This window comes from Mandrillus leucophaeus, unplaced genomic scaffold, assembly GCF_000951045.1.
Source record: "Mandrillus leucophaeus isolate KB7577 unplaced genomic scaffold, Mleu.le_1.0 Scaffold29, whole genome shotgun sequence".
Taxonomy (NCBI): Eukaryota; Metazoa; Chordata; class Mammalia; order Primates; family Cercopithecidae; genus Mandrillus; species Mandrillus leucophaeus.
Window position 1 is genome coordinate 2,361,129 of NW_012103031.1, and position 15,812 is coordinate 2,376,940.

Here is a 15,812-nt window from a genome sequence, read left to right on the forward strand (position 1 = left end):
AAAAAGCCAGAACGGCTCTGGTTCTAGAATGGTTCTGTTTTTTTTTGAGACAGAGTCTTGCTCTGTCCTCCAGGCTGGAGTGCAGTGGCGCGATCTCTGCTCACTGCAACCTCTGCCTCCCGGGTTCAAGGGATTCTCCCACCTCAGCCTCCTGAGTACCTGGGATTACAGACGCCCGCCACCACGCCCAGCTAGTTTTTGTATTTTTAGTAGAGATGGGGTTTCGCCATGTTGGCCAGGCTGGTCTCAAACTCCTGACCTCAGGTGATCCGCCTGCCTCAGCCTCCTAAAGTGTTGGGATGACAGGCGTGAGCAACCACAGCCAGCCTAGAATTGTTATTTTACTTGGCTTATTCATACATATTTTCCTGTGGTCTTTTTTCCCCCTTAGCATTTCTTCTCTCCCTCCCTCTTTTCCCTCCCTCCCTTCCTTTCGTTCTGGATTGGAGGAGGAAGGGAACTTGCCCTTTTCTTTCTCATGCCGTGGGAGGGAGCGCAGGGCTGGCTTCCTGGGCATGCGTCCAGCATGGTGCCGAGGCCCTACAGTGTCAAGGCCCCGGGCTTGGTTTAATTCTCTGTTGTCACCAAGGTGAAATTCTCAGTCAATGCGGAACACGGGGCTCCTCTGCCAGTTATATGGCCCTTCTGAGGAGGTGTTGGCCCTGAGAGCATACAAAACGTTGTCCAGCGAATCTAGGTAAATTTCTGCTACACAAGCAGCCTTCTTTCACTTGCTCAGCAGCGGGGCCTGTGAGTCCCTGAGTCAGTAGGTCTGGCTGCCTCTGGGACACTTTTCCCAAGAAGCTTGGGGACAGCACTTCTTGGGAAGCGAGATTCCACATTGGCCGGCATTGTGCTGACAAATTCGTGTTCTCTGGTGCCCCCTACAGGACCACTTGTCTTATTTTCACTTTGTGGGGCGGATCATGGGGCTGGCTGTGTTCCACGGACACTACATCAATGGGGGCTTCACGGTGCCCTTCTATAAGCAGCTGCTGGGGAAGCCCATCCAGCTCTCAGACCTGGAATCCGTGGACCCGGAGCTGCATAAGAGCTTGGTGTGGATCCTGTAAGTATTGACTGACGGTGCACGGTCACCTGGCTTAGGGTACACGAACCACCGTGTCTACTGTGTGCATGCATGTGTGCCTCTGTGTGTGTGTGTGTGTGTGTGTGTGTGTGTGTGTGTTTTATTTTGGGGATCATTGTGAAATTGAAGAGACACAAAGAAACCATTGTATTATAACCAGAAACAGAAAAGGAGATTCTGTGGGAGACTGAGGTGGGCAGATCACTTGAGCCTAGGAGTTTGAGAGCAGCCTGGGCAACATAGCGAGATCCCATTACAGCAAAAAACAAACAAACAAAAAACAAACAACCACCAAAAAAACCACCAGATCTAGTAAAAATATTCAGTTGACTTATTTTCCTCGTGATGTTGGACAGGTTTCTCTTCATGGACTAGATTGTTTCCTTGAATGATGAAGGTAAGATCCCAGATGTTAACAGGCCACTCCCCAGGCCCATTGTGGGGTGTGTGTGACACTCAGGGTGTCTCCAGTTAACCTACACAGGGGCCAAGCAAGTATCAAAACAAAATGAACATTTAGTTACCTGTCCTTTGGAATTATTCTAAACACTCTGTTAAGAGCAGCAGGCAGCGACAAGATGAACCGTGACTATCACGGGTCCTTGCAGATTTCAAGGGGACAAAAGATCAGGCTCTGGCAGATGGAGGGATGTGGGTGAGTCAGAGTCGGGGCCTCCTGGTTGTGTCCCGAGTGTCATGTGTTCCAACTTGAAGAGGGGACTCTGGGGATCGGGTAGGAAATCTTCTACTGAGCTGGGTGCAGTGGCTCTATGCCTATTATCCCAGTACTTTGGGAGGTCGAGGTGGGCAGATCACTTGTTCTTTTCACTTGAAGTCAAAGGTTGGAGTTCGAGACCAACCTGGCCAACATGGTGAAATCCCGCCCCTACTAAAAATAAAAAAATTTTAAGAAGCCAGGTGTGGCATGTGCCTGCAATCCCAGCTAGTTGGGAGGCTGAAGCAGGAAAATTGCTTGAACCCAGGAGGGAGAGATTGCTATGAGCTGAGACCACACCACTGCACTCCAGCCTGGATGACAGAGTGAGTCTGTCTCAAAAAAAAAAAAAAAGAAAAAGAAAAAGAAAATCTTCCACTCTGCCTATGGCTCAAGAACGATGGCAGATTCAAGAGCTACTTTTCCCTTTCGAGTGCTTTTGTGTTTGAACTGATGCGTTTGGAAAGGCTGCCTCTAAGGGAAGAAGGGTATTTTTTTTTTTTTTTTTTTTTTTTTTTTGAGGTGGAGTCTCGCTCTGTCGCCCAGGCTGGAGGGCAGTGGCTCAATCTCAGCTCACTGCAAGCTCCGCCTCCCAGGTTCAAGTGATTCTCCTGCCTCAGCCTCCTGAGTAGCTGGGACTACAGGCACCTGCCACCACGCCTGGCTAGTTTTTTGTATTTTTAGTACAGATGGGGTTTCACCATGTTGGCCAGGCTGGTCTCAATCTTCTGACCTTGTGATCTGCCCACCTTGGCCTCCCAAAGTGCTGGGATTACAGGTGTGAGCTGCTGTGCCTGGCCGAGAACATTTTCTTGGCGTGGCTTCATCTCCAGGTCAATTTCCCTTTGACCCTGATACCTCTTCACATTCCTGCCTTTGGGACTCCCACACTCAGCGTACAAAGCAGCTGGGGTGTGGGTCTCCTGAAACCACAGGATGGTAGAGCAACCTGCTCCCCGCCTTCTATGACTGTGGAAGCCAGGAGTGGGGACATCTGGAACCAGAGCTGTGGTCTCCAGGTCCTCCAGCACCTGTCGCTGTGCCACCCCCACACAGGTTCTGTGTCTGCCCGAGCCTGTCCTCTCTTGCAGCCCCGGGTCTGGCAGTCGTAAATGTTGTCTGTCTACCCAATGACCCCACGTGGTGGCAGAGCTCTAACCTACATCCTCCTGTCTTATTTCAACAGAGAGAACGACATCACGCCTGTACTGGACCACACCTTTTGCGTGGAACACAACGCCTTCGGACGGATCCTTCAGCATGAACTGAAACCCAATGGCAGAAATGTGCCGGTCACAGAGGAGAACAAGAAAGAATACGTCCGGTAATGCCACCTGGGGGGACGGTTGGGTGCCTGGGGAAAGGCTGAGCCTGCGCCTGTGGGGGATGGCCGGGTGCCTGGGGCGAGGCTGAGCCTGCGTTTAGTCGCCTGTGGGGGACGGCCAGGTGCCTGGGGCGTGGCTGAGCCTGCGTTTAGTTGCTGTAGCTCCTTCGCTGTGTGATGGCTGGCACTTGTGATCAGATCACATGAACAGAGGCGACTTTCAGAAACCGACAGCTCAGCAGCAGCATCGGGGATCTGCTTGGAGGGGCCCTGATGGGGCCAGCCTGGCCTGAGGGACAGAGCCCATGTAGGGAAGGACTTTTCAGTGACCACCTAATTATGGATGCAGAGGTCAGAGGCAAAGGAGAGAGCAGTGGCTTTGGAGGGTCTCGGTGCTCAGTCCGACGAAGCCACCCTCTCAGATTTTTTCCATCCCTAACTTGAGGCAAATCCATGTTCAGGCCTCGGCACTTGCAGCTGAGAACTATGTGGGCACGTCTGTGTGCCACGCTGTCCTGTGCTGTACTTTCAAATGTACTTTTACACATTTTTTTTTTTTTTTTTTTTTGAGACGGAGTCTCGCTCTGTCGCCCAGGCTGGAGTGCAGTGGCCGGATCTCAGCTCACTGCAAGCTCCGCCTCCCGGGTTCCCGCTATTCTCCTGCCTCAGCCTCCCGAGTAGCTGGGACTACAGGCGCCCGCCACCTCGCCCGGCTAGTTTTATTTGTGTTTAGTAGAGACGGGGTTACACCAGGTTAGCCAGGATGGTCTCGATCTCCTGACCTCGTGATCTGCCCGTCTCGGCCTCCCAAAGTGCTGGGATTACAGGCTTGAGCCACCGCGCCCAGCCACTTTTACACATTTAAAAATTGTTTACATTTTTATAGGGTCTTGCTATGTTGCCAGGCTGGTCTCAAACCCCTGGCCTCAAGCGATCCTCTAGCCTCGGCCTCCCAAGGGGCTGGGATTCCAGGTGTGAGCCACCGTGCCTGGCCAGAACATGCTTTCAAATTGCAGCAATTGATGTGACAGTTCAGGTTCAATCCTCCTGTTTTCAGGAGCGAATCGGAATAAATCAGGGCACGCACTGAGTCATTTTTAACGTGATGCCAAGGTTTGGTACTACTAGCTGGTGGTGTTTGTCTGTCTTGGTGGAGAGATCTGAGGGGGGAGCCCAGTGTGTTCCCATGTTTGTGAGACTGTGATATCAGAACCTGCTCACAGGTCGGGCGCGGAGGCTCACGCCTGTCATCCCAGCACTTTGGGAGACCGACGTGGGCGGATCACCTGAGGTCAGGAGCTCGAGACCAGCCTGGCCAACATGGTGAAACCCCGTCTCTACTAAAAATACAAAAATTAGCCAGGCGTGGTGGCGGGTGCCTGTAATCCCAGCTACTGGAGAGGGTGAGGCAGGAGAATCGCTTGAACCCAGGAGGCAGAGTTTGCAGTGAGCCGAGATTGCGCCATTGCACTCCAGCCTGGGTGACGGAGTGAGACCCTGTCTCCAAAAGAAAAAGGAAAGGAAAAAAAGCCTGCCCATGGTGGAAAATCCACTTGGTGTTGCATCCAACTTGCGAGTTTTTCTTCCAGGTTGTATGTAAACTGGAGGTTTATGAGAGGAATTGAAGCCCAGTTCCTAGCTCTGCAGAAGGGATTCAATGAGCTCATCCCTCAACACCTGCTGAAGCCTTTTGACCAGAAAGAACTGGAGGTAGGTGCCTGCCATGCGGAGTTGACCCAGGGCGTTCGGGGGCTCCCTTGTGGCTGGCGTCTGCCTGTTTTAAATCCTTGCTGCGAGGGGCGGCACGTGCCGTTTCCTAGTCAGCCTAGGAGCTGCTGGGGTTCCCAGACTAGAGCGAGAGTGGGAAGAAGAGGCTGTTTATGCTGGTTGGTAACCGGCGAGATGTCTGCCTGGCGGTAGGAAATCTGAATAGTTCCCGGAAAACTGGTCAAGGTGGTTGTGGCTTCCCTTGTTTTCAGGGTATCTAGCGGGGGGGAAAACCAGGTGCTCCCACAGCAGTAACTTACTGCTTTTTATTCTGGCTGTTCCTAGACTAAGAACAAGGGGCTATTGTATTCTCTAGTCATACTGCATGTGCTTGAACACGGTGATTCATTCAGCCCTTCTCCATCTCTGGTGCCAAACAGCTCAAGCCTTGTAGATTGTTCTCCAAGTTTTTCTGCTGCCAGTGAGGAGAGCTTGGGAGCCAAGAGCTTGGATGGAGCAGTAGTTCTGGGGTGAACGTTTGTGTTCTTTTTCTTTTGAGACAGTCTTGCTCTGTTGCCCAGGCTGGAGTGCAGTGGTACAATCGTGGCTCACTGCAGCCTCGACCTCCCAGGCTGAAGCAATCCTTCCACCTCAGCCTCCCAAGTAGCTGAGGCTACAGGTGCCCGCCACCATGCCTGGCTACTTTTTGTATTTGTTGTAGAGACAGGGTTTTGCCATGTTGTCCAGGCTGGCCTTGAACTCCTGGGCTCAAGCAATCCGCCCAACTTCGGCCCCCACAAAGTGCTGGGACTACAGGCGTGAGCCACCGCACCTAGCAGGGGGTGAACTTTTTAAGCCAGTTGCACAAACACGCCCCATCAGCCCCAGCCCCACGTGACTCTTGCGGAATTCTCCTCTCTTCAGACTCGAAACTCCACATGTCCTTGAGTGTCCTGGAGAGACCCTGGGACGTGCCCTTGTTCATGGTGGTAGCTCTGTTCAGTGTCACCCGTTGGTGCTTTGATACTGTTCACCCATGCAGAGCAAAAACCCCGCTTTGGTTATAAGACAACGTCCCATCAGCAGCTGTGCAATGTGGTCCTTGGGGTTGGAGACCCGTCTGGAGGCAGCAGACGGAAGCATGTGCCACAGGCCTCCTGCGTGTAGCTTTCTTCCCATCTCAGCGTCTGCCTAGTTTATTTAGACACAGCTGCTGCTTTGCTTGGGAACCGACTTTTCACTCGTGTGTATGTCGGGTACCTGGGAGGCGCATCCTGACGTGGGTTTATACATTTTGGAAGTAACTCACCTTTCTGCACCACCTCAGCTGATCATAGGCGGCCTGGATAAAATAGACTTGAACGACTGGAAGTCGAACACGCGGCTGAAGCACTGTGTGGCCGACAGCAACATTGTGCGGTGGTTCTGGCAAGCGGTGGAGACGTTCGATGAAGAAAGGAGGGCCAGGCTCCTGCAGTTTGTGACTGGATCCACGCGGGTCCCGCTCCAAGGCTTCAAGGCTTTGCAAGGTGACTGACGTGGAGGCGGGGCTATTCGATGGCGCGTCTGTGGGGGCTGTGTTCTGTACTAGGCTGTGGACCGAAGAGCTGGAGGGTGGCCGGGATGTTTTTCTGAGACGTGTGCTAGAAAATGGCATAAGGAATGTTCTCCAGTAGCCAATGCTTTGCCCTGCAGAGGCCGTGTGTGAGCAGGTGTGGGGCCCCGCTGAGCAGAGACTGTGGAGCCACCCTAGGGCACGTGGATTCCCCCTCCTCACTGCTTCCAGAAAGCCAAGAGGGTCTGGCCAGCAGAGGCCTTCAGAGTGTCTGTGAGGCCGGCTTAGCCAAGACCCTTGGGGAGGGAGCTCTGGGGGAACCGCCCCCAGTCTCAGTGGCTCCTGGAGCTGCACATGAACCCCTGTTTAGCCACAAACCACACCGAAAGATGATGTCATGCTCACTCTGTTTAAGCCACTGAGGGAAAGGTGCCCGTCTGCCTGTAGGCCCGGCGGCCTAATGTCTCATCTTTTACACTGAGGGTTCGGAGGGGATGCTGCTGGAAGGAGTGAGGTGCACGGTGTCACCATACTGAAATTTAGCTGATTGAACTGTAAATGTGGATAGACACACAGACACATTGTGAACACAGAATATTGCCTCTGCCTCGCTGAGTAAAAGGAGGTTAATTCCATTTCAGTCGGCTTTAGCCATCAGGGCGCCTTCGACTTTTCCATTGTGACTTCTGCCTATGGATTTGCTGCCAGGGGCCCGGCCTGAATAAAAAGGGGTTCGAGGCTGAGCCCCACTCCCATCTGGGAGCCTCTGTCTGCTTGACCAGCCTGACCATGACAGCTGCTCCCAGAGCGTGCTGGTGCCTGTCATTTACAAAGCCTTTCTCATTCCGTTCTCCCAACAACCCAGAGAGCCTGGCTGACGAGGATTATTAGCCCCATCCCATGGATGAGGAAGCCGAGACTCACTGAGGCCATGGGATTTATTATCCCCCCAAGGGGAAGAAACAGGCAGGTGTGAACAGCGAGGCAGGGCAGGAATCCAGGCTTCCTGACCAAGTCTTTTCTCATGGTGCCATTGTCTTGCCCACAGCAGGTCCGCGTGCTAAATGTTCCCGCTTAGAGATGGTCCCTGTCGTCATAAGGGTCTCACTCATCCCCCAATAATTGGATAGACTTTAGCCCAGTGTCCCCGAAGTGTCTAGAAGGTGGGTCAGAGGTGAACAGGGTCACAGTGCAGAACAAGGAGTGCTGGTGCTGTGGGAGGGTGGCAGGGCCGGGCAGAGTGGCCAGGGCCCTGCAGGAGGTCTCTGAAGCCCCCCACCTGGCGCAGCCTGTCCTGACTCCCCAGGAGGTTGGGGCTTGGAGGGTGTGGCCTGCGAGGGGGAGGAGCCACCTTCCTGTCCCAGGTCCCCAGGAAGCAGGAGGCTGCACTCTGAGACCCTCTGCCCAACAGAAAGATGGTGTCTCTGCTGGTCCTCATTGCTCCTGGATTCCTGTCCTGCCACTGACCTTGGCCCAGCTTGAAAGGAATATCTGTGAATACACAGGAGCAAGGGGCAGCAGAGCCAAGGCCCGTGACCTCTGTGCCCTCCTTTCCCGGCGCCCGGCAGCCCTGTCAGCTAGCCGTCTTTGCCGCAGCAGTGGTGGCTGCTGGCCAGCCTGGTGCTCACTTGGGGCTGAGTCTGGAAAGACCTGAGGAAGAAGGGGCTGGTGCCTCACCCTGCCCCACAGAACTGGTGGGCAAGTCGTCTGTTCCAGAGGGTGGGTGCAAACAGCGCTGACCCTCAGGGAGCCTGTCTGGAGCAGGCTTATGGTCAGGGTGCACTTTAGGAGGGGCCTTAGCAGTTCTTGCTCTGCCCCCTGCAAGATATTCTAAAATGTTGGAATTTTGGCCAAGTGTGGTGGCTCACACCTGTAATCCCAGCACATTGGGAGGCCGAGGTGGGTGGATCACTTGAGGCGATCCAGGAGATCCAGACCAGCCTGGGAAACACGGCAAAACCCCGTCTCTACTAAAAATATAACAATTAGCCAGGTGTGGTGGTGTGTACCTGTAATCCCAGCTACTTGGGAGGCTGAGGTAGAAGAATTGCTTGAACCCGGCAGTCAGATGTTGCAGTGAGCCGAGACTGCCCCACGGCACTCCAGCCTGAGCAACAGAAACCCTGTCTCAAAAAAATGTCTGAATGTTTTCACTTTGATGGCCATTGTAGGCATGTCCTAAAACTGGGCCTGGGAACCTCATGGCCCTATCACAGGACAGCCTGCCTGGGTGTAGGGGTGGGAACGTGGTCAGGGCCCTGGTTCCTGGGGGCCGTGTGGCCGGGAAGTGCCACAGCTGTGCCTCTGAAGTACATTAACTAGAATGTTGTCTTGTAAGGTTCTACAGGCGCGGCAGGGCCCCGGCTGTTCACCATCCACCTGATAGACGCGAACACAGACAACCTTCCGAAGGCCCATACCTGGTAAGCACCGCGGCCAGGAAGTCACAGCGTCCTGGGAGCCCCGGAGGATGCTGACGTTCACGTTCGTTTTGTTGTTTTTTCTTTTTTTTGGAGATGGAGTCTCTGCTAAAATATTTCTGTCATCATCAAAACTCAAAAGCCACAGCACCTGAGACACAAGGAGAAATCTGAGAGTTGAATGCCAATTCTGAAGCCCTCAAGCAAGCGACTCTTCCTCCAACATGACAACGCTGTATAGAGTGGCTTTACTGGCCATGCAACAAAATATCTATAAGAGGGCCAACATTATTGCTAAACTTAACATAAAATCTTACAGTATATATAACCTATAATTTAAATATATATTTTTCTCTTGATTTAGTTTTTTATTTTTTTGAGACAGTCTTGCTTTGTCACCCAGGCTGGAGTGCAGTGGCACAATCTTGATTCACTGCAACCTCTGCCTCCTGGGTTCAAGCTATTCTCATGCCTTGGCCTCCCGAGTAGCTGGGATTACAGGCACCTGCCAACACGCCCGGCTAATTTTTGTATTTTTAGTAAAGACGGGGTTTCGCCATGTTGGTCAGGCTAGTCTGGAACTCCTGGCCTCAGGTGATCTGCCCGCCTCGGCCTCCCAAAGTGCTGAGATTACAGGCATGAGCCGCCAAGCCCGGCCTCATGTTATTTTTTTAAAGCTGTTTTCTGATTTGTAGGACTCTGTTTCATTTATGCCAAGTCTCAATGACTGGCAGTAGTGCTTGTGTCAGATGGGACGAGTACTTTGCAGCATGCCACAGAAAGGTTGTCACAGTATCTTATGAAACTAATTTTGTTATGAGCCATGTCATTAATTAACATTGGTGTTTCAGTGGAGTGTGGCTACCACTCCAGCAGGCTCAAATCTTCCTCTCTGCCAGGTCTTATGTACACACACCTGTTGGTAAGGAAAATAGTCTAGTTTTGGTCTTCACTTTAGCTGACATTTCTGGGTCCCCATCTTCTTGGACTCCTGCTTATGACACACACACCTTGTCTATTGCAAATATTTTCTTCCTAAATTTTAACTTAAAAATGAGTCTCCATACTAGAGTATTTCCTGTATGGTTTAAAAATCCAGTCACTGGCACGCACTTTGTCCTGGAACCATCCATTGAGACGAGTAGCCGCGTTTCCTTGGGGGAACCAGTTCTAGATGCTGTTGAGATGCCCAGTGAGATGATGGAAGGTTCCTGTCTTGGAAACCAAGGATGCAGGATCAAATGCTAGCTGTGACACCCTCTGACATGTGGTTTGGGGCAAGTGACTTCATATTCTAACTTGGTTTTCCGCACTTGTGAAATGAGGTAATGCAGCTGGTCCTGGACCGTGGTGGTGGGTGCCAGGGTCCTGCTCCGAGCGTGGCTGTGGCATCCGTTACGGGAACGCACCATGTTGGCTGCGCACCTCCTCACAAGGCTTTTGTCCTTTAGCAGTTTAGTGCTTGGTGTTAGATGCATGTGGAAAGTATGGTCTGAAGCACAGAAAAAAGAGGGCCCACCCTGGAACCCAGCTCTGTAGAGACAGACACCCTCCATAACTGCTTACCCTAGGAAGCCAGGAAGTCACTGTACGTCCTCTGGGTCACAATTTTGTACTTTTTGGTTTGCTACAGTAGCTTCTTAAAGGATGTCTTTTTCTTTGCACAAATACTGGAAACGAGTTTCTCCCTGGAAATATCGAGTCAAAAGTTGAGTATTCATTTCATCTTTTAAGGATTTGTCATCTTACTAGTTTTGAGATTTTGTTTTTGCAAGGAATTTTCCAGACTGCCCCGTTTTGGTCTCAGATCAAGTCCCAGAGGAACAGACAGACACGCAATACATCGTTAGTGGTGACGTTGCCTGACAGCCAGTCTGGGTTACACGGGCTGCCAAAGAGGCATTCCTAGCACAGAGAAAGAATTTCTCCCACAGACAGACAAACAAAAACAAGCGGAGAGCTTTGTCCTGATAGAAGCCGTGAACAGTAATTTGGTGATGTTTTGGTTGTCAAGGCTCAAGACTTACTTCACTGTGTGTTGATTGGGCACACTGGCTTAGGCCTGTAGTCCCAGCATGTTGGGAGGCCAAGGCAAGAGGTTCACCTGAGGCCAGGAGTTTGAGAGCAGCCTGGGGAACCTAGCAAGACCCTGTCTCTACCAAAAAGCAAAAACAAATTACAAATCTTTGTATTAGAGGCAAAAAGCACAGGGGGACATGGAGAACTCACCACCACTCCTGCCCCGCCCCCCATTCCTCTCCCCTCCCACACACACTTCTCACTGCCTGTCCTTGGCCTTGAGGTTGGTCCCAGGGCTGGACTGCCCACCCAGTGACTCTCACTCTTTTGTCCTTTTTCAGCTTTAACCGGATCGACATTCCACCATATGAGTCCTATGAGAAGCTCTACGAGAAGCTGCTGACAGCCGTGGAGGAGACCTGCGGGTTTGCTGTGGAGTGAAAAGCAACCAAAGGCAACAGAGTCTAGCTCATGGCCACCAGACCAAAAGCATCCAGCTTCTGTGCGCCTCCTGCAAAGCTGGCAGAGGCCCTGGAATTCCAGATCACCTGAGGGGAAAGGGTTGTCTCTCTCCTTTCTGTTGGGGGAGGGGGATGGGGGACTTTTGTTGGTGGCTCCCACCCATATATCTCTCCTTTATTATAGTACTCCCACCCGCTTCCATCACCCATCCAATAAAATGCAGCCAGGGTTAGCCTTTGGCTTTGGTCACACAGGATATTCTGCTGTGGTTGCAACCCATGTGGTGATAAGGCTCATGGCCCTGAGCTCTTTACGGGAGCATCAGCCCACAGTTAGGGGACTGAGTGTGGCTGGCTGAGGGTTTGGAACTGGTGGCTATCCCCGCTGTTCCATCTCAAATAGCCTTGAGGCCCCTTTTCAATTTGAGCAGCTGCTAGATATCTTACCAGAGCTCAGATTCCAGATTTCACATCCCAGCAGCCTGTTCTGGGCAGCAGATGAATTTCCAACTGAAAAATAACTGCATAACGTATGCTTATTGGAATTCTGCCACAGCAGGAAGCTTGAGTCAAAATGTGTTTCCCCTTTGAAAGGAGAAGGAATTGGAGCAGCTTTTCCTGGAGCCAGGATATTTCTTTGCTGGGTATCTTGGCTGATAATTTTTTACGTAGAGAAAAACCATCTTTTAAGGGCCCCTTTTGCTGCATTATCTGTCCAGTTTGACTTTTCTTTTCAGTGAAAACACCATGTCACGGAGTGTAGAAAAGAGCAGACCAAAATCAGCCCTAGAGCCAACCAGTCAGTCCCAAAGCTGTGACCTCTGTGCCACTGTTGTCCATAGAAGAGCATCAACTGTGTCACTTAAAATATTAGTAAACCATGATGCGGCAACTGCTAAGAGCTAAACTAACAAAATTGTGTTATCATAGCTGCTGGCTTGGTGCGAACTAGCTTAAAAGCAATGGTGAAAGGATAACCTCGATGATGTAAATCCACCCAAAGATACTGTTCTACAAAAAGTAGGGTGTGGACGCAAACCTGTGACCGCAGAGGGGGACGGCTCCACACTGCCTCATGTGGCCCCTTTCCCAGTGGCAGCTGGTGACACTAACGATTGCTACTCGGTTCACTTGCCCAGATGTCTTCGTATGATCAGCAAGGCCAGAAGCAAGCCTAGACTGGAAGTTTCTGACACCATTTCCAGTTTGCACAGAAGGCAAACAGTGTTTTATCTTAAAGTGGCTTGATTTCCAGTAGCTGAACTTGGGCAGAAAACAGCAGCAGCAACCAATGTTCCTGTATGGTTTCTTTGTTGTTTTTGTTTGGGGTGGGGGCAAGTACAGGGTAATCGATGAGCAAGACATTTCACTGCTGTTGAAGTCTCTGGGATCCCGCTGTGGGTCTGAGATGGCCTGGGAAGGACCTTGTGGACAACGGTTTTATCTGTTCTTTTTGTCACTGTTAACTTCTGGGCTGCTGAGGTTCTAGAATGGAAGGGCTGCCAAACGAGGTTTGCTGCAGGAGGAAAGTTTAATCCCCCATTCCAGAAGTCCAGGCCTAATGGTGGGCTTAGCCTCTTTGAAAAGCTCTGCCTTGCCCCCCCGGGTGGGCGCATCCTGTGTCTCATTCACCATGATGCTTCCTGAAGGTGTTCTAGAAGCCCGTTTCCCAGTGGCTCTATCCAGCCTTTCCTTGCATCTTCCTCTTGAAGGTGAGGAAGTGAAAACTACAGCCCTCCCCCGGAGAGCCCACTCTCTATCACGAGCCTAACCCACGGGAGGCAGAAGAGACATCCATCTGAGAACTGAAGCGGCCTCCGGGATGAGGTTGGAGGCCCCACCTGATTTTCCTGGTGGTGGTATCCAAAATCTGCAGTAACTAGGAAGGAAACCAGGGTCTCATGGTTTAAAAGACTTTGAAGCAGGAATGTTGCATTTGACGCCTTTAAAACTACCTTTTTGCTGTTGGGAGGAGTCGGGGGCGAGCCTTAGCAGCTGCACCCGCCAGCCCCATGCTGGTCGGTGCTGCCCTGCCTCTCGTGCCGGGTGTTGCTTCAGCCCAGAGCCAGAGGGCTGGGTCCCGGGTCCTCCACAGGTGGCCCCGGCGGACACATGGCATTCCCGTCCCGGCCCCCGTCTCTGCTTTTCCACTTCCACCTGCGTGTGGGTTTGCCGCCTTGTCATCGGTCGTGTGAGTGTCGCAGACCTTTCCAGAGCTCGGGTTCACTCTTTCCAAACAGGCCTCCCTGTCGGTGGCATCGCACTCCCAGAACCTTCAGTTTCTACGATGGTTTGTTTGGTCCTTTTGAACCACCCCAAAGAACTCAATATGGCAAGCAAATGGTAAAAGTTTCCCGACTGTTGGACTTTGGGTCCGCGCGAAGCCCATTCACGTGTGATCTGTGTCGCCCCTCTCGGTGGTCCCAGGCGATCCAGCCATGCCCCCTGCCCCTCTGCCCAGATGCTTCAGGGGCCCGGCTTTTCAGGCTTGCCCTCACCAGCGGCCGTCAGCCGACACTCAGGGATGTAGCAAACACCACTCCGCCAGTGCTTTTGGTAGGAAGAGCTGAGGCTGCCTGGGAGGCCCGGGGCGACAGGAAAAGGGCTCTCTCCAGTTCTGAAAAGAGAATCTGCCACCAGATCGAATTTCGACCCCTGAGCTTGTTCAGACATATGGTCCGAATTCCGATTAAGGTGGTCACCCAGTCCGAGATGTCAGGAAAGGCCTTCTGCAGAGAAAATGTCCCCCTACCCGCCATCTGCAGCCAGGTGTGTGCCGCACGGCAGCCTTCCCGAAACATAGTATGGATTTTAAAAATGTGTTTATTTTTGTTTCTCAACCACTTTATAATGTATTTTTTAATTTATTTTGTAATGTCTTGTTTTTAAGTATTGCTGCTATCCTTGTTATCCTTCCCACGGTTTTTATCGCTGATTTATTTTGTGAAAGTTGTACACTAATGTTCTGTTTTATGTCAAAATCAAAAGTATTTAATGAAATACTAGTTCTATTTAATGTGGTTATGGAACCAGCTGGAAACACAAAACAAACAGTGATTGTACAGCAGGCTGGGCCCAGGAGGTCAGGTTCATTTTGTTACATATGCAATAAACTCACGACTTTACATTTTTGGCGTCTGTTATTTTGGTGTGGAAATGAGATTCCAGTGTCTTTGCAAACCCACAAGAAAGGAAGTGTGTAGGCAGGAATACTGGCAAGGGCCTTCCAAGGGAAAAGGACAGAGTTAAGGATAGAATTGTAAGGGAAACTAATGACAATATGGCAGTGGGTTGAAAGTGCTCTACCAAGCAAAAACATGGGACTGAGAACATTTAGAATTTCTTTGCGCACTGGTTATCTTTTCGTTTTTCCCCTCATTTTTCTTTATTTTTATTTTTTTGAGATGGAAGCTTGCTCTTGTCACCCAGGCTAGAGTACAGTGGTGCAATCTCGGCTCACTGCAACCTCTGCCTCCCGGGTTCAAGTGATTCTCCTGCCTCAGCCTCCCGAGTAGCTGGGATTACAGACGCGCACCACGCCCGGCTTATTTTGTATTTTTAGTAGAGATGGGGTTTTTCCATGTTGGTCAGGCTGGTCTCAAACTCCCGACCGCAGGTGATCCACCCGCCTCGGACTCCCAAAGTGCTGGGATTACAGGCATAAGCCACCGTGCCCAGCCTCTCTAACTTCTTTATACAGTATTTTGTTTTCAGCAGACAACTGGCAAGTCTTGCACCTGCTTGGTTAGCTTTATTCTTTTAGATGCTATTATAAACATAATTGCTTTCTTAAGTTCTTTTGTGGATATTCATTGCTAGTATATAGAAACATAACTGCATTGTTTGTCAATCTCGTACCCCAAAACTGCAAAAATTCACTTCCTAGCTCTAGTGGCTTTCTTGTGAATTCTTTGCAATTTTCTCTCTGTAGGAGATAGCTTTACCTGTTCCTTCCAACTTGGATGCCTTTTATTTCTTATCTATTAGCTCTGGCTTATACTTTTCCAGTACAATGTTGAAAAACTGTGGTAAAAGTGGGAATATTTTTCTTGTTTCTGATCACAGAGGGAATGTTTATAGTAAAACGCCCTTCTGTATCAGTTGAGATGTACATGATTTTTTCCCTCTTTTCTATTAATGTGATGTGTTACATTGATTTTCTTATGTTGGGCCATCCTTCCCTTCCTAGGATAAATTCCACTTGGTTTTGGTGAATAATCCTTTTAATATGGTCTTGGGGCCGGGCGTTGTGGCTCATGCCTGTAACCCCAGCACTTTGGGAGGCTGAGGTAGGTGGATCACGAGGTCAGGAGTTCGAGACCAGCCTGGTCAACACAGTGAAACCTTGTCTGTACTAAAAATACAAAAATTAGCCGGGTGTGGTGGCACACGCCTGTAGTCCCAGCTACTCAGGAGGCTGAGGCAGGAGAATTGCCTGAACCTGGGAGGTGGAGTTTGCAGTGTGCCGAGACTGCGGCATTGCACTCCAGCCTGGGTGACAGAGCAAGACTCCGTCTCAAA

General features: G+C 51.0%; 1 protein-coding gene across 1 annotated transcript in view; it reads left to right on the forward strand.

The window, feature by feature from the left end:
- Positions 1-14,421, forward strand: part of SMURF1 (SMAD specific E3 ubiquitin protein ligase 1) — an 80,347-nt gene extending 65,926 nt beyond the window's left edge. Inside the window, exons 14-19 of the mRNA XM_011985835.1 lie at positions 891-1,069; positions 2,992-3,129; positions 4,719-4,839; positions 6,164-6,365; positions 8,730-8,814; positions 11,172-14,421. Of these exons, the coding sequence (XP_011841225.1) occupies positions 891-1,069; positions 2,992-3,129; positions 4,719-4,839; positions 6,164-6,365; positions 8,730-8,814; positions 11,172-11,271 (825 nt within the window). The 3' untranslated portion in view covers positions 11,272-14,421. The remainder of the gene's footprint in view (positions 1-890; positions 1,070-2,991; positions 3,130-4,718; positions 4,840-6,163; positions 6,366-8,729; positions 8,815-11,171) is intronic.
- Positions 14,422-15,812: the final 1,391 nt, after the last annotated feature.